The sequence below is a fragment of the Lissotriton helveticus genome, chromosome 5_2 (assembly GCF_964261635.1).
Source record: "Lissotriton helveticus chromosome 5_2, aLisHel1.1, whole genome shotgun sequence".
Classification (NCBI taxonomy): domain Eukaryota; kingdom Metazoa; phylum Chordata; class Amphibia; order Caudata; family Salamandridae; genus Lissotriton; species Lissotriton helveticus.
Window position 1 is genome coordinate 878931 of NC_136066.1, and position 23684 is coordinate 902614.

The 23684-nt window shown below is 48.0% G+C and overlaps 1 protein-coding gene across 2 annotated transcripts in view; it reads left to right on the forward strand.

Moving 5' to 3' along the window:
• The window catches only part of SPOUT1 (SPOUT domain containing methyltransferase 1), a 103579-nt gene extending 81486 nt beyond the window's left edge, over positions 1 to 22093 (forward strand). For both annotated transcript variants that reach the window (XM_078646589.1, XM_078646590.1), the window contains exons 9-13: positions 4104 to 4176; positions 6749 to 6847; positions 10980 to 11082; positions 14197 to 14344; positions 21414 to 22093. In XM_078646589.1, the coding sequence (XP_078502715.1) occupies positions 4104 to 4176; positions 6749 to 6847; positions 10980 to 11082; positions 14197 to 14344; positions 21414 to 21488 (498 nt within the window). In that variant the 3' untranslated portion in view covers positions 21489 to 22093. The remainder of the gene's footprint in view (positions 1 to 4103; positions 4177 to 6748; positions 6848 to 10979; positions 11083 to 14196; positions 14345 to 21413) is intronic.
• Positions 22094 to 23684: the final 1591 nt, after the last annotated feature.

The window sequence follows — 23684 nt, forward strand, 5'->3', positions numbered from 1 at the left end:
AGACGGAGGTGGATGGGGAGGGAGTTCCAAGTCTTGGCTGCCAGGTAGGAGAAGGATCTTCCTCCCATGGTGGCTCTTCGGATGCGTGGAACGGCGGCGAGGGCGTGGCTGGTCGATCGTAGCTGGCGGGTGGGAGTGTAGAAGGTCAGGCGGTTGTTGAGGTACCTGGGGCCCAGGTCGTGGAGGGCCTTGTGTGCGTGGGTGAGGAGTCGGAATGTGATTCTCTTGCCGACGGGGAGCCAGTGCAGGTCTCTCAGATGTCCGGAGATGTGGCTGTGTCGGGGGATGTCCAGGTTGAGTCGTGCGGAGGCGTTCTGGATGCGTTGGAGTCTTTTCTGTAGTTTGGCTGTGGTTCCGGCGTAGAGGGTGTTTCCGTAGTCCAGTCGGCTGGTGACGAGTGCCTGGGTGACCGTCTTTCTGGTTTCGGTGGGGATCCATCGGAAGATCTTTCGGAGCATGCGTAGGATGTTGAAACATGATGATGAGACGGCGTTGACTTGTCTGGTCATCGAGAGGGAGGAGTCCAGGATGAAGCCCAGGTTGCGCGCGTGGTCCGTTGGTTTGGGTGCGCTGCCCAGGGCAGGGGGCCACCAGGAGTCGTCCTAGGCAGAGGGTGATGATCCAAGGATGAGGACTTCCGTCTTGTCTGAGTTCAGTTTCAGGCGGCTGTTCATCATCCATTCGGCTACGTCTTTCATCCCTTCGTGTAGGTTGGTTCTGGCGGTGGCTGGGTCGTTGGTGAGGGAGAGGATCAGCTGGGTGTCGTCGGCGTAGGAGATGATGTTGAGGTTGTGTTGGCGTGCGATGGCCGCGAGGGGGCTCATGTAGACGTTGAAGAGGGTGGGGCTGAGTGATGAACCTTGTGGTACGCCCCAGATTACTTCAGTGGCCTCGGATCTGATTGGGGGAGGCGGACTCTCTGGGTTCTTCCGGCGAGGAACGAGATGATCCACTCTAGTGCCTTCTCTTGGATTCCGATGTTGCTGAGGCGCTGCACTAGGGAGCGGTGGCAGACAGTATCGAACGCTGCGGAGAGGTCCAGGAGGATGAGGGCCGCTGTTTCCCCGTTGTCGAGCAGGGCTCGGATGTCGTCAGTGGCTGCGATGAGGGCGGTCTCGGTGCTGTGGTTGGCTCGGAAGCCGGACTGCGAGTGGTCGAGGGATCCGTTCGTCTCGAGGAAGGCGGCACACCTATATATTCTGCACTCTCGCTCCACATGCACCTCCATCGTCTTCTCTGTTTCACCGCTTGCACACCTATATATTTTGCAATGTCTTGCTCCACATGCACCTCCATTGTCTTCTCTGTTCATTGCTTGCACACCTATATAGTCTGCAATGTCTCCCTCCACATGCACCACAGTCTTCTCAGTTTCACTGCTTGCACACCTGTATATTCTGCATTGTCTCACTCCACATGCACCTCCATTGTCTTCTCTGTTTCACTGCTTGCACACCTGTATATTCTGCATTGTCTCACTCCACATGCACCTCCATTGTCTTAGTGTCCTTGCTTGCACACCTATGTATTCTGCAATGTCTCACTCCACATGCACCTCCATCGTCTTCTCTGTTTCACTGCTTGCACACCTATATATTGTGCAATGTCTCGCTCCACATACGCCTCCTTCGTCCCCTCAGTTCCACTGGTTCCACACCTACATATTCTGCAATGTCTCCCTCCACATGCACCACAGTCTTCTCAGTTTCACCGCTTGCACACCTGTATATTCTGCAATGTCTCCCTCCACATGCACCACCGTCTTCTCAGTTTCATTGCTTGCACACCTATGTATTTTGCAATGTCTCACTCCACATGCACCTCCATCGTCGTCTGTTTCACCGCTTGCACACCTGAATATTCTGCATTGTCTCACTCCACATGCACCTCCATCGTCGTCTGTTTCACTGCTTGCACACCTGTATATTCTGCAATGTCTCCCTCCACATGCACCACAGTCTTCTCAGTTTCACCGCTTGCACACCTAAATATTCTGCAATGTCTCACTCCACATGCACCTCCATTGTCTTCTCAGTTTCACTGCTTGCACACCTATATATTCTGCAATGTCTCACTCCACATGCACCTCCATCGTCGTCTGTTTCACTGCTTGCACACCTGTATATTCTGCAATGTCTCACTCCACATGCACCTCCATCGTCTTCTCAGTTTCACCGCTTGCACACCTGTATATTCTGCAGTGTCTCGCTCCACATGCACCTCCGTCGTCTACTCTGTTTCACTGCTTGCACACCTGTATATTCTGCAATGTCTCCCTCCACATGCACCACAGTCTTCTCAGTTTCACCGCTTGCACACCTGTATATTCTGCAATGTCTCGCTCCACACGCACCACCATCGTCTTCTCTGTTCATTGCTTGCACACCTATATATTCTGCAATGTCTCACTCCACATGCACCTCCATTGTCTTCTCAGTTTCACTGCTTGCACACCTATATATTCTGCAATGTCTCACTCCACATGCACCTCCATCGGCGTCTGTTTCATTGCTTGCACACCTGTATATTCTGCAATGTCTCACTCCACATGCACCTCCATCGTCGTCTGTTTCACTGCTTGCACACCTGTATATTCTGCAATGTCTCCCTCCACATGCACCTCCATTGTCTTCTCAGTTTCACTGCTTGCACACCTATATATTCTGCAATGTCTCACTCCACATGCACCTCCATCGGCGTCTGTTCACTGCTTGCACACCTGTATATTCTGCAATGTCTCACTCCACATGCACCTCCATTGTCTTCTCAGTTTCACTGCTTGCACACCTATATATTCTGCAATGTCTCACTCCACATGCACCTCCATCGGCGTCTGTTCACTGCTTGCACACCTGTATATTCTGCAATGTCTCACTCCACATGCACCTCCATCGTCTTCTCAGTTTCACTGCTTGCACACCTATATATTCTGCAATGTCTCACTCCACATGCACCTCCATCGGCGTCTGTTTCATTGCTTGCACACCTGTATATTCTGCAATGTCTCACTCCACACGCACCTCCATCGTCTTCTCTGTTCATTGCTTGCACACCTGTATATTCTGCAATGTCTCGCTCCACACGCACCACCATCGTCTTCTGTTTCACTGCTTGCACACCTGTATATTCTGCAATGTCTCACTCCACACGCACCTCCATCGTCTTCTCTGTTCATTGCTTGCACACCTGTATATTCTGCAGTGTCTCGCTCCACAAGCACCTCCATCATCTTGTTTGTCTCAATCTTTGGACACCCTTATATTTTTCAGTGTCTTGCTCCTTACACACTGGCGTTGTTTGCAGTGGTTTGTTCTTCACAAATAGTTACATGTCCTGCAGCGTCTCTCTTCTCAGTCTCCTCTGTGGCGTGTTGCTGTACAATCTAACACTGCGCATTCTGCAGTGTTGTTTCTCACACACCCTGGACGGTATCAAGCTCATCACGGATACTCCTTATTATACATTCTCGCTCCTCATACCCCTTTCATGGTCTGGAATGTTGCTGTCCCCATGCACAGTTCTGTGCGTACCTCAGAGGCTCACTCATGGTAGACATACATGTTGTATCTTGCGGTCTATACTCGTGTATTGCTTCGCGGATGCTCATTTCTACACAACTCAGTGCCTCTCTCCTCGTGCATGCACCCCTTTGTGTACCGCAGTATGTTTCTGCATGGTTTCACACAGCTACAAGGTTTTTTCACCCAGCGGTAGCATCATGCACTATATATAGCTGTTTGCCAGTGTCTTCTGCTATATCCTGCAATGAATGACTCAGTGTCTTGTCACATAGTGCAACTTTACAGCCAACATTTGCAAACCTAATCTGCTCTAGTTGCTGTGTACTTGAATTTAGGGCGAGACAACAGTGTATTTTATGATATGTTATGCGGCAATCTAATATCTTCTATTTGTCCCCTTCAACGTTGTGTTTTGTGTTCCCCTTTCCTCTGTCGTGTTCTATATACCCCTGTTTAATTTTGAGGCCAGTCCCTCTTCACCCAATGTCTACCTCTATTTACCCCTGCTCACCCTCTTCCAATGTCTGTTTACCCACCCTTTACATGTTGTGTTTTGTTAAAATGTCTTCTGTTCCCCCCCAGGAGGTGCAGATCGACCGCCAGTTGCAGCCTGGCCTTCGAGTGACGGTGCAGCTTCACAAGCAGCAGAGTGCAGGTAACTGGACGGTCCTTTCACTGCTCGGACAGGGCAGGGGTCAGGCACACAGGGCTGGACAAGCCAAAGGAAGGCGGAGCCAGTGCAATGTAAGATAAGACCTTCTCCAGAGTAGATATTCACGTACATTCCGTAACTTCAGGATTACACACCAGGTTTACCGCCAAGCCTTTGAAATCAGTATTTTTGTTAGGTCTCGCCTAGCGATGCAGCGCATGCGCTGCGCGCCTTGGTGAGATCTATTGTTGTCGGTTTTTCTAGCGAAGGGGGACAGGAGATGTGCACGCGTACGGGTCATGTGTACGTATGCACATCTTCTGTCCCGTACGGGTCGTGTGTACGCGTGCACATCTCCTGTCCCTCCCTGTCTACTGCTCGCTGTGCTTGCGCGGACAGGAGATGTGCACGCGGAGACAGCTTGTTGCCATTGCTGACGTTCCATCTTTTCTCACAAGTTCGGGATCTTTTGGACAAGGCGTTCATTTCTCTATAGATTTGCCCTCGCCTTAACAAACCTCTCCAAAAGCTCTCCAATAGAAGGCTGTCATCCAAATACACGCACTTTACATTTCTTGAAACCGTAAAATGTTGTTCATCTAATATTTCGTAAAAGCGATTTCCAATAGTGTACTGCATCTGTTCACAATTACAGTACGTGAGTAAAAACACACAAAGTGCGCTTGTAGCGAAGTTATTTTATGCAGCATTGACCTAACAGCCGCCATATGCTTTTGGTGTCATCTTCATGCAGATCTCAAGAGAACCGAGTTTTAAGCAATCTCACTCGTGAAAACAGGGTAAAAATCCTATTCCTTAGTTTGTCATATCGTAAATGTACTAAAAACGGACAGATCGTACAGCCTAGTCTACGGGCTAGAAAATAAATGAACTAACCCAAAACAAGTCTCCGACCCGCTGCAGTACTCCAGAATGTGAATGTGCTGGCTTGGGGGGTGCTTAGCGCCTCCAAGCTGCATGCTTTGGCGCTAGACTAGTACTGCAAAAATATCACAAAGAATGAGAGTGACCTGGGGACTTGTCAACCTGCCAGTGTGTTGACGGCTGGGATGTAGTATTTAATATTTCAACAGCTTTCACTCTTCCTTCATTATCACGCTCCAGACTGCTGCCGCCCCCCGTCTGCAGAGAACAGACTTACAACAATTCATAAATACTGCATGCAGAGTTCCTTTCTCACATGTATCAGTCACTCCAACTCCGCACACATGAAGCAGTTACAGACAAAGAGCATAAAGTGCGGAGTTGCATTAAAACACACTATGAGAAGATTATTCCAAAAGTCCACGAGCCCAAAGAGAGAAGTCTCGCCCTCTTCCTACCTTGCAGCCTGGGGTAGTAAGGTTGAGTTGGTGCAGCGGCAGCCCACGGACGCACTGTGGATGGACGAACCCAGATGCTTCATCCCAGCGGTTAGGAGGCAGCCCCAAAAGACGTACCTTACTGGGTCCTGAGTCCGGCGCTGCCTCAGCTCCTGGCAGTGGTGGGGTCCCAACAGGAAGCAGCCACAGGCAGCCTTCCTCGCCTCCCCTAAGCCCAATCACAATGCTGCAACGGCAGCATTGTGATTGGTGAGGTGCATTGTAGAGCGTCCCAGCCGGGCCTTTTTCTCCACGTAGGCTGCATGCAGCAGCCTACATAGAGAACAAGCATGTGCAATGCAACAGGTCTCGCATTTACGCGAGTTTGAGCTATTGGCATTGTTAATGACAATGTCTTTTATTTATGTTTTGGTTTTTGAAACGTCATTAAAACGCATTGTCATTTACAATGCCAATAGCTTAAACTCGCTTAAATGCGAGACCTATTGCATTGCAAATGCTTGTTTAAGAGTGTTTCAGAAATGTCTTTGGCTGACAGCAGCTTCTGTGTGATACTTGCATTACAATAAAGCTGTCAGGGAACATGTTGCTAAAACCGTGGGTATTCCTCTGTTAAAATGTGTGTAGAGCCAGGTTTCACAAGAGCCTCCATCCTCAAAGGGCTTCCTGAGGCTGGCTGGGGTCACGGGGGGCATGGGGGGTGCTAATCCCCCCACTCTGACAGGAAGAGTAAAAACATCCGCCCTAACGCAATGTGTTTATTAGTTATCCACCAAAGACTACCTTTGATCTCTGCTTCTCCCAGTGCGCAGGCTCCTGTACTGGGGTGGGGGGAGGGGAGACGCATGGGGTGGGGGGAGAGATGCATCCACAATGTCAAATTTAAATATGAATTTTGTAGATAAAAATTGGTACAGAAATCAGCTTGAGGTTTTTCAAATCTACCCATTTCAGGAGTGATCTTTGTTTCATTGAATTACTTACTCACCTGTCTTCAGTGACTCCACAATTTAAATGTCGCTGCCTGGAGAGAGTGTACAAGCGAGGCAGGATTGATGTCTGAGCCCTTGTAATGGATCCTCCAGGACAGGGGCAAGAGGGTTGGTTAAGAGTGTGGGCGTCAGGGTGCACAGAACATACGTACGTGTGTGTGTGTGTGCATGCTTTGGTCATTCTCTTTGTCAGTGCTTGCGTTCCTTTGACCCTGAACAGAACCCTTTTTTGTCCCTTAGGTTGTAAAGTGCTGCAAGGGAAAGTTGTGTCGCCGAAGCAGCCGAGGACTGAGGCGGGTCTGCACTGGGGCTACAAAGTGCGGCTGGCCCCCTCCCTGAGTGAGTACTGACCTTGTTCTGCTCCTGTGTGCAGTCTGTGTAGTGGATGGACCTGGAATGACCCGGCCTTTGAAGTGGGTTTGGGAGGAGAGATTCACTGGCAGGTATGGGCCAGCACTTGGGGTACATCTGCACCAAAGTAGTTGAAGTCGCCTTGCTTTTAATGCTACTGGCAGTGGAGCTGTGGAGAATCGCAGGACGAAAGTTGGGGAAGACGCAGGAGGCAGTGAAGGGAAAGGGGTGGATGACTTAATAACGAAGGCAGAGTGTGATCGTTTCCATTGTCCAAACTGACCTCTACTGCATGTGTTTGGGCAGCTGGTGGCAGCAATCGCCCCACAAACGAGGGAGCCTGTATGGGGTCTGAGGTAGTTTGTTGCTGTCTCTAAGTGAGTAGATTCGTGGATGACGAGAGTAAGGAGGTGCATTGGTCGTGGACGACCTTCTCACCCCCAGACTGAAACATAGCTGCGTGTCATCAACTTACAGAAGGTGTGTTGGCTCCTGTTGGGTTGGAAGCCAACCTCAGTAGCAGATCTTATGGTTGGCTTGGGACGAGATCAGGAATTACAAGTGAGAGTAACATTAATCACTGAGAGTGCAAGAGTCACGACTGACCTGCGCCGAGTCCTGGTGGAATACAGACTTCCATTTCCATTTCTCCTCAGGGGTAGGCGGTCCAAACAAATGAGGAAGCAATCATGGAGAGGTCACAGGTTTATCTGTCACCAGGGCCTGTACCATCATTAGATTGTGGTTCACCCCTTGAAATGAGGGTGCCTCATTTGTAGACTATCCTTGCCTGCAGCGGGTCTTCCTGGCTGAGGAAGTACGGACATCCGCTCTTTTCCATGGGTCAGATGACAGTGGGGTGTGGAATTGAAAGATGAGTGGGGCACGGGTTTGTGAGGGAGTTGTGAACCCAACTAGACACCTGTTTGAGTACCGAAGGCTGCCGTTATAAGGGCGGTGTCAATGAGATTGTGTGGCAGGTTAGGGTGATGAGCAAGAACAGAGCATTGAGGTGAGAGGCGAGACTCCCATGGATGAGGTGCCACCTCAGAGTGGTTCGCATGTGGGGTGTTACCAGGTGATGCTGCTGATGCACAGTTCGTCCTGATAGATTTAGTGTTTGTGCCAGAGTGGATTAGGGTGTCGGAGGAGCCTTGGTATCCCTAGGCCGGTCCTTCCAGTCACCGGGGCTGTCTGCAGGTCATCTTAGGGATCAGATCTCTTTCTTGCAGGCACACTGCTGTTCCTTAGCAGCCAGCTTGGCCCTCTTTCTCTCCCCAAGCCACAGAAGCAAGGTGGCTCATGGGTTATCAATGCCTGTGCCCAGTGTGCATCTTGAGACATCACACGTCCTCCAGATACACAGGTGTCTAGTAAGGGGCCTGGAGGGGGGTACACGGGGCCTGGAGGGGGGTACACGGGGCCTGGAGGGGGGTACACGGGGCCTGGAGGGGTGCACACGGGGCCTGGAGGGGGGTACACGGGGCCTGGAGGGGGGTACACGGGGCCTGGAGGGGGGTACACGGGGCCTGGAGGGGGGTACACGGGGCCTGGAGGGGTGCACACGGGGCCTGGAGGGGGGTACACGGGGCCTGGAGGGAGGTACACGGGCCTGGAGGGGGGTACACGGGGCCTGGAGGGGGGTACACGGGGCCTGGAGGGGGGCACACGGGGCCTGGAGGGGGGCACACGGGGCCTGGAGGGGTGCACACGGGGCCTGGAGGGGTGCACACGGGGCCTGGAGGGGGGTACACGGGGCCTGGAGGGGTGCACACGGGGCCTGGAGGGGTGCACACGGGGCCTGGAGGGGTGCACACGGGGCATGGAGGGGGGTACACGGGGCCTGGAGGGGGGTACACGGGGCCTGGAGGGGGGCACATCAGAGCTTAGTCCTGATGGCGACACAACATACAGTGACACTGAGCCCCTCCTGTGGGCTTGCATGACTTTCTAGATCACTGCAGTAAAGGCTATTGTATTTAACGGGGGTGCGCAGCTCAAGAAGTCCAATAGGCCAAAATAGTTAGAGAAAATAACTTCTTTATTCCAAAATATCTCTTTTTTAAAAGTATCAGGTATTAACAATCCAGCCAACGCGTTTCATTCCCATAACAAAAACAGAAAATATTCCCTTGACCCAATTGTTCTAAATGCACTAATTGCCAATGTGAAATATTGAGTATTATATCAAATACTTTGTCATGATCTTTTATTAAAAAGAAATTTTTTGTTCGCAGTCCATTATACAAAATATAAAATCACATGAAAACATACAAATGAGACACAATATCATCAATCCTTTCTGAATATTAAAAAACAGGCATCACATATAATTCACAAAAAAGTAAATGGACAGTTTGCAATTATGACCATCATAATCTAGACAGACAAATGTAAGACCCAACCCTTGTCAGTTACAGTTGCACATTCAATTGGACTCAAAGACACAGTTAATACATTGACCGAATCAATATTATGCCTGTTCGTGTCAGTCCTTAAATTGTGCTTCATCAACAGCGTCGATGCGTTTCGATGGCTTCAGTAGTTTCACACCATCTTCATCAAGACACAATATTTCTGTCTCTGTAGTTATGTCAATTGTATTTCTTTCGTCCCTAAGTGAAACAAATATATATATATTTTTTTTAAAGACCTTTATTGTCCAACATATACTGTACACAGCAGTTAGCTTACAACCCAGTCGGGCCAGCTGCGGTTAATGAATATTGCATTAGTTAGAAGAAGTGAACACAGCTTCAAGGCCGACAACCCTGGGGTTCGGCAGTGTATTTCAACATGTCACGATACTTTGCAATCATACAATCATTCGGCGTCACGAAAGTGTGTGGTCTATGGATTTTTCCTTATATAGCCTGTAAGGTCAGGGTTGCTACGTTGGGTTGACGCTCATAAACATCTTCGGTTTCGGTCGAGCCCACCATGTCTTTAGTGTATCGTTGGGAAGGGTATCAGTTTGGGTCGTCCTTCAAGTGAGTATGGTGTTACAGTAATGAGTGACGAGGTTGCTCAGTGTCCAAGCGTGTTGGGAGCATGTGGTTGCTCTGCTCGCCCACCCTGACGAGTGACTGCTATTTATCTCGGCACTCAGGTGATACGCCTAGGCCCTAGCTGTCACGCCCGAAGGCTTCGTAAAGTATGAAGTGTAGAGTTGTATCTGTATGGGCATGGTCCAAAAGGAGGTAAAAACCAGAATAGTAATGAACTATACAACAGTAACATAGGGTATGTAAGAGGCAGGTAGGGGTGGATAGGGGTAGAGATTGCCATACTGTCGGGAGGGGGGGGGTGCGGAATCAGTGTGTCAATCGTGTCCTGCGGGGTGGGCAGGTGGGAGACCGGAGGGGGGGGGGGAGGATGGCCGGTTTCCCGCGCGTCTAGTCCACAGGGGGGGACCCCGCCATGAGGGTCCGTTAGGCGCAGCAGTTCGGCGTAATCTCTCGGTGTCCGGGCCTATGTTGTAGCGTTGTGTGTGGTGATGTATGTTTGGGAGGGGCTAGACAATCGCCAGTGTGGAACAGTGAAACAAATATTTATAATCCATGATCTAAACTATACACATTTCCTTTATCAAAACAACTTTGCAACTTAACAGCATCCTCCATGTCCCACTTTTACTAACCACCTTTCCAGTTTCAACCTTCTCTATGGAGCCTGATACATCATTGTCATAATAGGGTGAGAAAGAATCCCTCACAATTCCCCTCACCCCTTCACTGGCTCCAATCCTCCCCTCTATATAGAGTGGGCCATATCCCCTCATGGATTCTCCATCCTGACTGCTTGTATGTTTCTGGACCCATGATACAGCCAATGTCTCTCTTGTTGGCATTGCGCCTTCACTTGAACAGAGAGTGACACAAATCCAGCAAACCTCTTTGAATCTTGAATCACTGCAATTGCTTTCATATGGTTAAATGTCCATACTCAAGTCTAAGTCAGCAACTAATTGATTTTATCCCCTATAAATCCAATTTAATTATCTCACCTCGTTTTTATACAGTTTTCATGGCGTCTCATTGACTGGGATGGTTTAATTTAACCTGCGCTCCTATCGGCCGGTGCCAGAAATTAACAGCCAGAGCTTTTTCCCCTCTTGCAGGTGCAGTGTTTTCCGAGTGCCCTTACAAAGAAGGTTATGACCTCACAATTGGGACGTCAGAAAAGGGCTCCTCTGTGGATGAAGTGACTCTCCCAGCATTCAGGTATGGCAGGCACCATGCGCACTTTATGGGAATGGAGGAGACTTTTATATGAAGAAACAACCGTAGCATCACTGCTGCTCAGTAAAGAAATGCTGACTACATCTGAAGGGATTCCCGTAACACATGTTCTCCCATGATGCCCGAGCCAGAATTTGTAGCACGGTACATGCCATAAGTGTGACGGACATGCCAAGGCTGTGGGCAGGTGCATACAAATGGGCAAGAAGGCCTGAAAGCCCAGTCTACTGACTCAGAAGGCATTCCTTGAAAGCAGGTGGGACATATACTTGTTTGCCCCCCGAGTGCCCAGGTGTGCTGCAGGACTCATGAGGTGCTCTAAACTGACCACACACAATAAAGAGATAAAGGTCAGAATTGTGCAGGATGAAAGATGTTATAGTGGCGTAAAATGGGAAATTTCGAGGCACATCTGAAAAATAGGATTAAGTTGCACCTATGCCTGGATAAGCCCAGGGCCAGTGTCCTCATTACACTCTCTACATAGAAGAAAACATTTCCAGAAAAATGGGTTCCTCCAGTATCTCAGGAAGGTTCTAAGCGGACCCCGATGCGGTGACCTTCAGTTACTCACAGTTATTGGTTTGCTCTTCAGACAATTTAGAATGAGAGGAAGATGGTTCAGTTGAAAAGTATGCAAATTTGTATATAATTGCTTACATTTTGTGAGACACAAAGTAAAATGTTCCTCATTTTAGTAAAAAGACCAACATTATTTTAAGTTGTTGGTTTAGAAAGTTATGAGTCGGCTGGGTTTTAAAGTCTTCTTTTGGAATGCTGTCTCCAGGCAGGAGTTCAGAGTCAGTGGTGCTTGAGTGAATTTTGAAGCGTGTAGCGTAGAGACGACCTTGGAGTAACTGCAGCCCCTTGGAAATGGATGGAGCATGGTCTTGTTTATGGGGAAACCTCCTCTGCGCAGGTGTATAAGTTTAAAAAACAATGACTCACAAGCCATTGTCCTCTCCATGTAAACTGGTGTCGGCGCAATCAATGCTGGGCGCATCATAGCACTTTTTATTTTTACTTTGAGACATGATGCGCAGCAGCTCGTGGTGCTATGTAACAGGTCTTAAAAACATTGACAAAGCCAATAGATTTCGCAGAGACAAAACCTTTTGGCTTTGTCAATGCTTGTTTAAAAGTGAAGCAGCATATTGTAAGCAGCAGCGAGGACCTGATGGAAGTGTCTGGGGAGCTGTCACCCCTGTTAATTTAAACAGCAATGCAACATAATTATTATTTAAGATACAGTTCCAGCACTTCTTGCAAGGGGTTCGGGGTAGTGATGGTGTATTGAGGAGTCTCTGAGCTCCCGGAACAGACCCAGATCATAAATGATGATGGGAGGCAGGTGGCAAACATGGCAGCTTGGCCTGTGGCTGCTCCTGGACAGCCAACAACAGGCTGTGGCAACAAGAGGTAGGTGCGGAGAAGGAAAGAAGGAAGGTGCGAGGGAGAGGGGCTGTTTGCACCTCGCTGGTAACTGGTGCTTAGGTAAAGCGCTCCGATACCTCTGAATCGATTTTGCGCTATATAAATAAGGGAACCCCCTTAAAAAACTAAAAAAAAACAAGACAAAACACCAGAGCAGCCCGGGGAGGCTGGGAGCAGCAACAACAGATGTGGGCAATAAGAGGCAGGTGAGGGGAAGGAAGGAGGGAGGGAGAGCAGGGCGGGAGACTGACCGCAGACATGGACTCTTGGAGAGAGCATGTAGAAAAAGAACGACCAGTACATCAAAAGCATGCGGCCGGGGGAAGGACACTGGCTGCTGCCTGTAAACTGTACTCGGTCCAGGCTCCTGGGAGCAGCCGAATGCCAGGAGGAAGAAGGAAGTGAAACCTGATGATGTGACCCTGATGCTGCTGACCAATGAGGAGTTGCCGCACAGAATTACAAGAGATTTCGCAAGCACAGCACAAGCGTTGTGCTGGCGAAACCTAAAAAGGACTGGTAGGTCAAAAGGACTGATAGGTCACCCAGTACCAAGACATGGGAGAGGGAAGGGGGTGAAGGGTAAAAGGATCAAACCAGCAGAGATCACTCATTTTCAAGATTAAACGCATTTACACCTCAAAATAAAAACCTGTAAAAGGCAATTTGAAAAGTACATTTCATTCTAGTTTAAAGATCTTTAGAGTGCGCCATCTCCCAAGCGGGTGCTGGCACTGGGACCTGGGATTTGTGGACTGACCAGAAGGGACTGAAAAGTGTTTTATAACCTTCCTCAAGGAAGGATGCTGGTTGTTGAGCCTCAAGGACAGAGGTAGGGTGTTCCATAGCTTTGAGCCAAGAAACAAAAATGATGTGCCTCTTAGGCGGGCCCAGTAGATTTAAGGAAGCACAAGCAGATGACGAGAGCCAGAAGCCAAGCGTGAGAGTGACGGTAGCGAGTGAGTTTAGACTGACGGTACAAGGAGTCTTGTTTGTGGTAAGCCTGATGGACCTAAAAAAGTTCCTTAAACAGGATGTGTTTGGGCATTGGTAGCAGTGGAGGGAGGCCATGCAAGATGAAATGTGAGAGGGACCGGGAATATTAAAGATAAGATGTAGAGCTGCATGTTGAATTGGAGTGAGACCAGTGAGAGCTGAAGAATAAATGAGTCCATTTGTCCTGGGAAGAAAGAATCGCCACCTGGATTACTACCCTGTTGAGCGGAAAGAAGGAAAGCAAAGGATCTTCTTGAGGAGACTGAGGTGAAGAGATGATTTTATTAAAGTTGGTTGACTGGGATAGGAAGTGGTCGAACTAAAATTCTGGGTTGCAGACCTCTGCTTCTCCTATACGATTTATTTAGCACTCCAGCTTGGGGATAGATAAACAATCAGTGGATTACAACTTCAATTTGGTAACCAACCGTTGTTCCATACCATTCAGACACATCGATAAGAAGGGCCCTCATTCCTTGTCTCCTCCTACTTGCGATTCGTAAAAGGTTGCAAAAGTCCTTTTATGAGTCAAAGACTTCTCCGACTCGTGGAGCGGCTGTTGTACACTGTAAAAAGCCCTTTTGTGGTCACAAACTCTTGGTAAATCTGCAGCTGCGCATTCAGCGACTGCCTAATCATCCTGAGAGACTGTGCCTTGTCTTTCAGGCACGCGCTCGTCGTCTTTGGAGGTCTGGAGGGTCTGGAGGCCAGCGTGGACAGTGATGAGCATCTGCAGGTGACGGACCCAAGCGTATTGTTTGATTTGTACCTGAACACGTGTCCTGGACAAGGGAGCCGCACCATCAGGACAGAGGTATGTGACCACGATCTGTATCCACCGCAGGCGCCCGGCTCAGGTGTGCTAGGACCATCTTTCTTTGTGTATGAAGTGTGCTCAGCCCAGGCGCCCGCTGCTGTTGAGCATACTAGGCTTTTACTTCCCTTTGCTCTAGTGTATGCTAGATCCAGAAATTCCCTGCTTTCTAACCCTGTACAGGATTCTAGGTACAGTTCCCAAAATTCAAGACTTTACTCAAAGCCCTCTTCCTGGAAGCCACCTGAACTGTACGGGGATGCTCATAGTACCCCTAACCCTTGTAGTCACTATGATCTGTATGTTTTTGTTTTTTGCTATCCCCTTGAGCTGTCCAGTTATCAATCTTCCATCGCCGATAAGGCACATTATTGTACCTGGTGTGGAGCGCTCTGATACCCTCGGGTCCAGCTAGCGCTATACAAAACTTCTAATAAATAAAAAATAAATAAGATATCCGCTGCTCAAGGTACTACTGGCAACAGCTAATATTTGCAGTTTTATCTTATCCAGACGATTCAGTTTTCTACTGCCAGCTATCTTCTTTCTCTTATTTAGCAGTGTGCTCGGCATGCCAAAACTTTCTCTCAACCTAAGCGATGTGGTTCATAGTTTGTGTGACTTGCTCTGCATACGCCTGACACCTATTGTTGGGCTCCGACATTACAGCTCTTTTTTTCTTTGAAGAAGCTGCAGGACACGGGATGTGATGTGCCTCCTTCCTTAGTCCACAATGCACATAGGCATGAACTTCATCTTAAATTGTTTTTCTACCATTTTGTTCTGGTGCGTTATTCAGCAATGGTTCTAAGATAGATGTGTTCCTCGTAGATATATCTGAGTGTTAGGATCCCCTTGTGGGACCTTGTAAACTACCCTGGCAGGGTTTTCTCTTGTTCTATTCAGCGGTGATCCTCGTAGATGTTTTGGGCCTAACTGCTCCAATCTTTGAGACCGACGACTCCGATAACGATTACTGCACGATTGACCTCTATCCAGTGCCTCGCCCAATGGGAACACAACTCTACTTCCACCATCTGCTTTGGTTTTTTTATGTCCCTGATGCTCCAGTCCCTGTCTCGGTTGATTCCTTTTCGATCTCAGCTGAACTCGCCTCAAAGAATAGAGATGGTGAGAGGATTATGGAATGCACACCCTTCCAATTTTGTTTAAGGTGCTAAACAAAGTATCCATGGGCGGAGCAGCATGGTTCTTGCAACCTTGGCCTCTCCCGTGAGACCTGTGAGTTCTGACTCACGTTTCGGCATAAAAGACCTTGAGGTACCGAAGGGGATGGCATAGATGCATAGGCACATTTGGAAATGCAGCAGCAGTCCTCCTTCGTAACGCCAGACATCTTTGGTCAACAGGACTCGCTTGCATCGAGAAGGTAAGAGGCGGGTCCCTTTATTTCAGTGGCCCAACCGACACCCAGCTCCGAGACATCCTCCAGTGCCTCTGAGGAAGAACAGGATGGGGGGGCCTTTGGCATAGACACCTGCAGGACCCCACACCCAGAAGGCACCAAGGGGTGCGAGTACCACCTCAATGCAAAGTCAGGGGAAGAAACTTTGCTCACTTAAACACCCCTATGCTGAGGCATAACACTTCTGCCTCAGGTAGAGCACAAAAGGGTAAAGGTACCTGCAAGGGGTTTTGTTTGTATCGTTTATAACGTAAAATTGTCAGTACTGATTTAAGACCCAAACAAATGTTAGTCTATTGTGCAAAAATGCAACAATGGTTGCTAATTCAATTTATAGTGGTCACAGCAAGTGATCTGAACATAGAAAGCGGAAAAGCACGGGTGTATATAAGGAGTTTGTATTTAATACGTTGTAAAAATTAACAAAGGGTAAAAAAAATATATATCAACAATGTTGCAAGAAGTACATATTGTCAAAAATAAATAAAACACTTCATTGAAACAATTGTGTACGCTTTTCTTTGATACAATTCGTATACTAAATTTAACAAAGAAAAAGCAAAGGTCGAGGTTTCGGTCTCTATAAATTGATTGATGAGACCATCTTCAAGACGAAATCGGCGATGGAGTCGCTGAACTGTGGTCGGGGCCGGGGGGGTCTGTAGATGAGGGTTCCTCTGAGGGGGTGTTGGGGTCAGTGTGGATCTGGAAGTGCAGGTGTTCGGCGGTGCTGAGGGTGTCGTCGGTGTTTGTTGAGATTTTGAGCATGTTCCTGTGGGCGATGGCGATTCCTCCTCCGTTGGTGCAGTCCTTGCGGGTGATCTTGTAGCCTTCCGGGATGGCTAAGGCGATGTCCGGTGCCGAGGAGGGGTTCAGCCAGGTCTCCGTCAGGAAGGCGATGTCTGGGGTGTTGGAGTCCAGTAGGTCCCAGAGTTCAACGGCGTGTTTGCGTGCGGAGCGGGTGTCGAGAAGGATGCATCTGAGGTAGTTGGGTTCTTTTAGTAGGTGGGTTGGGGTGGGCCGTATGCTGGTGAAGCTGCAGTTCTGGCAGGAGAAGGGTCCTTGGGTGCGATTCGGGGAGGCCAGGCAGCAGATGCGTAATCGTCCGCCGTTGAGTGCGTGGAGGGTGTTGGGGTCGTAGCAGAGGCGGACGTCATGACATTCTCGGCGGCCAGGGGTCCTGGTGCTGGGCGCGGTCCAGGTGCGGAAGTGCGCAGACGGGCTTGCCTTAGGCGCCCCCACTGCGCACGTCCGCTGCACGGCCTCCATATGAGTGGATGTGGGAGGGAGTAGCAGCTGGGAGGCGGGAGCGGGCGGCAAATGGGAGAGCAGGGCTGCAAGGGACGCAGCGGCAGGAAAACGAAGGGGGAGAGCAGGCGGGGGTTACAGAAGGCAAAATAGAGGGCACAGAGGGAATAAGACAATAGCGCTAAAGTAATATGAACACGGGCAAGACAACAGTACTAAACAATAACCGATCAGAATGCAAGCAGTGAGGGATATGCGGGGCACGAACTAATGCGAGCGGCAGCAGTGGGCTCGGGGCACACAGGAGCAGCTGTTTGGCGGTGAGGGGATCGACCTGCCTGGTGACATGGTCAAGGGTCGCTCTCTTCACCACTGTGCCGCCTCCATATGAGGGGCTGTAGGAGGGAGGAGCAGGCGGGCAGGGCCGCGAGGGACGTAGCGGCGGGAAAACATAGGGAGCGGGCGGGGGTTACAGAAGGCAAAATAAAGGGCACATAGGGAAAAAGACAACAGCGCTAAAGTAATATGAAAACGGATAAGACAACCGTACTAAACAATAACAGAGCAGAATGCAAGCAGTGAGGGATGTGCGGGGCACGAACCAATGCGAGCGGTAGCATCGGGCTCAGGGCACACAGGAGGAGCTGTGTGGCGGGGAGGGGAGCGACCTGCCTGGTGATAACTTTTGAGTAGGTGATGCACCATAACACCCTGTGCTCAAAAGGTATAAGTACAGTGCAGCATGCCCTTTCACCCCAATCTCCCAGGTAATCTTTACCAGCACCACAATCATGAATGATAGTCATACTACTCCCCCCCTCACCTGCACCAGTCATACTCATCCCCCCTCACATGCACCAGAATCTCCTGAGAGGCTAGTCCATTGTTTTTCTGACTCAGGCAGCCTGTAGGGGGATGGAGACCCTTATGGGCAGCCTGCTGGGGTGTAGGATGGGGACATCCCCTGGGGCATCTAAGTCAACCCTATGGATGATCCAGATCTGGAGCCATACTCCGCTAAGTCTTCACCGTCCGATGACACCACAGCGTCTCATGCCTTTATTCAGATAGCAACCCGTCAACAAAGTTGACATGCATGTCCTACAGGAGAATGATGACCTTTTGAGGGGAGACCCTCTCCAAGACCAGTTGCATGGTCCAATTTTTGCCCGTGTTCAAGGCCATGCTCAAGTCATGTTCACTATTTCTGCTGTACATAAATCTCTTTTAATTTACTTGACTAAATGTTTGCTGTGTAAAACAAGAATCAAGCCCATACATAGGGTACACATGAACCCTGGCTTGCCTCCTAGTTCACTAATAGCATTGTCATCTGGGTAGGAGCAGTAATAATTCCCAGTTCATGTTTAAAAACTCACTTTTCATACATCTATCACAAAAGCATGCTCTGGTAGTTTACTGTCATTTACAGATAGCATATTGTCTTTGAAATGACCACAAACCTTTCCCACACACATGTACTTTTACTGATAATAGTGCATAAATAATGTTTAGAAATTAGGATTCAGCAACAAATATTTAAAATTTGCACATCACCAAGTAAAGTGTTCTAATTTGTTTTGATCCTATAAGAATACTTTTTCTCCACAGAATTACAAAAATGGGTCTTTGTAACTATTCATAACTATTTCAGTGTTGTGTTCCACATCTTACAACCTTTCAATTCACATGCTTTGCACAGTTCAATTGTCACACAGTTAATTTTACAAAATCCTCTAACTTCAGTCACAGAAAGAAAATTAAATGTACGAAGCCAAACTGACTGTTGACCTCTGTCTCTGAAAGCCAGCAAATGTGACAAGATAACAAGATTTAAAAGCATTTTTATTGCTCCTTCACTTTGTGAGCAATAAAGATGCCTTTAAATCTTGTTATCTTGTCACATTTGCTCAGTTTTCAGAGGCAGAGGTCAAAGGTTAGTTTGTCTTCCCACATTCACTTTTTGTTCTGTTACTGAAGTTAAAGTATTTTCAGCTCGCCAGAAAGGGCGAGTAGTCCCTAAAAATAGGCCATCTTGTATAAATCTTGCTCAACAATGGAGTGGATTTTTCAAGCCTTTTCCTGAACACTAAACGACAACGTCGCTTCAAATCACACAACACCTGTCAGGTGGAGACTAAATGATTTCTACCCTCACTAGGAGGAATTCACAACAGACAAGGGGATTCTGGCAGTAGTTCAGGGCTATTGCTTGGCATTCTACCACCATGCCAACATATCCTCTGCCAAGAAAACCTTGCTCTTCTGAAGGAAGATGAAGGGGTGCACGCACTCATCCGAAAGGGTGCAAAACACATGTCCTCACATGAACGGGGACAAGGCATTGACTTGACTTGGCTATACTTTGCGATTCTGAATGGCGGCTCGCTGCAGCCATCTTGGACCTGAGGCCATTGGACTGTCATCCTGTCCGAGCACTTCCATATAACAATGTTCCAGCTCGTTATCCCGCTGCTCCACAAGGGTCTTAATGACGGCGATAGACTTCAAAGATGCCTATTGCCACATCCTCATCCACCTCACCCATCACCAGCACCTATGGTTTGTGGGGAGTGGAAAACATTACAAATTCACAGCACTACCCTTCTGACGTACTTACAGCTCCAAGGGTCTCTACCGAGTGTCTGGCAGTGGAGGCTGCTTATCGGTGTGGAGTAGGCATCCACTTCTTCCCATGCCTTGACCACTGGTTGATCAAGAGCAGCAATGCCTAGCACACATTCAGATGGCTCGAATACTGCTCCATAGCCTGGAATTCACCAGAAATGCAAATAAGTCCCAACATCCACCCAAACAGATCTAACCCTTCCTAGGCTTGATATTAGATGTGGCCACGGAAAGCATATCCCAACCAGGAGATGGTGACGACATTCAAAGGCCGCTGCCTCTTGCAGTCCACTTGTCCGCTAACTGTAAGAACTGTAATGAAGCTCTTGGGTATGATAGCATCCTGCTTACCAATTGTGCCACGTGCCAAATAACACGTGCATCTGCTCCAACAGTGCCTCTCGAGGTATTGATCACAAGCAAAGTGTCATTGGGAAGATCTGGAACTGATAAAGCCCAGCTTGCTACAATGGTGGGAAATGTTTACCCCCGTCCTTTCTTAGATCCTCTTCGCTACTGCTGACGCATCGTTCACTGGGTGGGGCATACACCTCTGCGACATGACTGTGCAAGGTACCTGGACACCTCACCACCAGGGTTGACACATCAGTTACTTGGAGCTGATGGCCATCCGTCTAGCCCTCAAAGCCTTCTTCAGGCTTGTCAACAGCAAAGTGGTTCTCATAAAGACAAACAACATGGCAGCCATGTATTATAAATAGAACTGGTGTGCCTACTCCCTCCAGCTACCTACCACAAGAGAACTGGCTGTGAGCAGTTTGACATAAAATCCATCTTCTATCTGATCACCTACCAGTGTGGACGATGACTTTGCAGACCTGTTAAGCAGGACACGTCAACCAGTTTTGGGGTGGGAAGTCCATCTGCAAGCCCGCCACAGGTACTTCTAGTAGTGGGAAACCACAGCTGTCAACTTCTTTGCCACCTCAGAAAATGCAAAATGCTGAGGCTTCACCTCCAAGTACCTACATCCACAGTGCATTCGCAATGTACTATGGATGAAATGGTCAGGGACATTTGCCTATGTTTTTCCACCTCTCTCACTCATCCTGTACCAACTTACAGTACACATGGCTAATCTAATGTGCAGTCTGGGCCCGTGCATATTGTGAACTTGGGGAGGAGTTGGGAAACATTCCATGACTCAAAGCTTCTTCCTTCAAAGGAAAACGAGTTGTAATATTGGAGCGTAACAGCGGAGAGGATGTAGCCTTACGACTTGAGCAGTCAACCTCGAAGCTGAGGAACTGGGTTTGAGTCTCGACAATGACACTCAACATCCTGTGATTCTGGGAAAATCACTTAATCTCCCCGTGCTTAACAAAAATGAATGTGTCCTTCTGTAACGAAACTGGTGCTGTGTAAAGCGCTATGATATCCGATGTCTCGGGTCTAGTTCACACTATATAAAATTCTTTAAAAATATAATAATTTAAACAGTAGATGGCAGGAGTATGCAGAGCATGTGAATCTACAGCAATACACGCTATGAACAGATGCTTACAGGGTAAGCGTAACGTTTCTTTCTGTGTCTTGTCTTGGCCAGAAAACAAGTACAGGTGGATGTGTGAAAATCAAGCCACTAAAAGTTAGAACCCCTCACCCAAGATGGCCGATCTGTGCTAACTCTCATGAGATGAAAGTATTGTGTGCTTTCTCTTTGCAGTCTCGATAAGCAGCAGCGGTTTTAAGAGTAGCTTTTTAATGGTTCTTACTGTTTATCGCACTCTCTGGTTTGTTTTTCAGGAAGCATTGCTGGTATCGCTGTCTGCCCTGAGGCCAAAGATTGAAGCATCTGCCAAAGGTTCCTCTGGGAAGTGAAAAACCAAACAATTGGGTCTTTCTTGCATCGCTGCCACACAATCCTAGCAGGATTCCTTGGGGGCACTGTTCCATCTACTCTAGTCAGCTGCTAGGATCCTGAGTCCCCTCCTTCACTCAGACTCAATGTCTTGTGCTATTACCACCTTGCCACCCCCCTTGCCGGAGTTGCGCACCCCTTCCTTGCATCAGGAAGCTAGTAAAACAACCTACTGGTCTGTCCTACTCACACGGTGGAGTGGCTGTCTTGATCTCGACCTCTTCCGTTGCAATGAAAAGTAACGATTAGTGTCAAAAAGGAACACTGGACCAGGCGTGCCTGCGGGGGGGCAGTGCTGCAAAGTGAGGTAACGCAGTATCTTCCCGTGTACACATGGAGGAATCCTTCTGATATTTATGTTCCTTAGGAGCGAACTCTAGAACACGTGGTGCCCGTGTATCCAGCCTGTTGATGCCAGGATACCGGCTGGATGATGCAGAGAAAAGGATGAGATAACTGATTTCTGTGAAATAACAAAGGTCCTCCTTGTGAGATGACGTTGCTGTAGTATGAACTGATTATACCAATAAAGTTCTTTTGCAGGCGGTTGGGTGGATGAATGTTACTGATATGTATTTTTGGGGCGTTCTCAAGTTTACAATATCATGACATAATTTTATACACTTGCATTTGTGGTAAATGTTTTGTCATTTTTTATAATTGTCCCTGGCACCTGATGCAACAAGTAGGTAGGCACAGTGATACTGGGCTTATATTGGCCTGCACCCTGTCTGTTTTCAAAATGTTACTTTTCTTGATTAACATGCTGTGTGTTATTCTGCAAAGTAGTGGTTGGGTCCAGACTTCCTTTTTTCTTTCCTGGGTGTAGTCCACCGTTTAGTGCCTTCTCCATCCCACATGGGTTTAGACATACTCGGATGAAGTTCCTGTGCATGCTCACCACATATAGATTATTTTTTCCGCTCCATGGTCGATAAGCAGAGCAAGTAGCGCCTGGTGAAACAGAAAAACACGCTTTTTTAATGACTGATGTAGAGAAGGAACAGAAAATTTTGAAAATCTAGGTTTATTCACAAGGAACTGTTGCAGGACTTCTGCTTAGGAACAAAACTACGCGTCGAATCTACTACATCAGAATGTAAGGACCGAGTCACCGTACCACCTCAGTATTTGAGACTGAGTCCGACTCACTTGCCCTCCTAACCTTATCGGAGATCAAGTGAAGTGGCACCCCGGAACACAACCCTCTCAGGTATTACGGTAACAAGACACACCCTTTCGCTCTATAACGCGTACTTGTCCACAATAAGATAACCAGCAGACACAAAAGAAGTTTAGAGTATTCTATTTAAACTATCGTGCTCTGAAATGCAGTATGCGTGCCACAATTAAAAAAACAATGCATACTAAAAATACTGTCAGTTTGGTTAATAAACCATATACCATGAAAAGTCCTGTCATTTTATTAGACAGAGTAACCTACACCCCCCTTCCTTACTAATGACGCTAAATAATTATATATCAAAGATCTCTGGCTTTACTGGCAGACCTGTACCTTAGCATACTTAGATGGACATTGGACATTCCAGCAGACGCAGGGCTCTTCTCTCAGAACTCTTGTTCCATGTGTGTGTGTTTAACTCATCTATATGATAGTACATGTGTGCATATTAACAACAGCTGCATTCTTGTGTTATGTCTACGTGCTAGTGCCTTGCAAGGAAGAATAAGAAGGGGTATTGTTGTTTGCTTTATCGGTGATGGTCAGACTAAATCACATGAAAAGAAGAGAATACGAAAACATATGCAGGTTCCGTGTGAAAGTTCATTGGGACACAAAAGCAAGCGTGTTTATATAGTAACGTGTGGAAATGAAAATGAGGCCTACAACGTGCACAGTTAGGCTAACCTAGGGAAAACTACAGCGAGCCATGCAGGAAACACACAACACCCACCCTTTAGTCAAGAAAATATTACTGCAAGGATACTAGGTATAACAAATGTAATCAAAAGTAAACCCGCTCAAAGCCTGTTTCAGAAATGTGCAGGGTTAAACTAAAAATAGAAACAAGTCAATTTAGAAAAATGATCAAATTAAAGTGCTTCAGAGCAATTCATAATGTTACTTGCCATTTCATAGGCAAAATACTCAAAGAACAAACCTGCTCTCCGGTCTCCAGTTGATTCTGAAACAG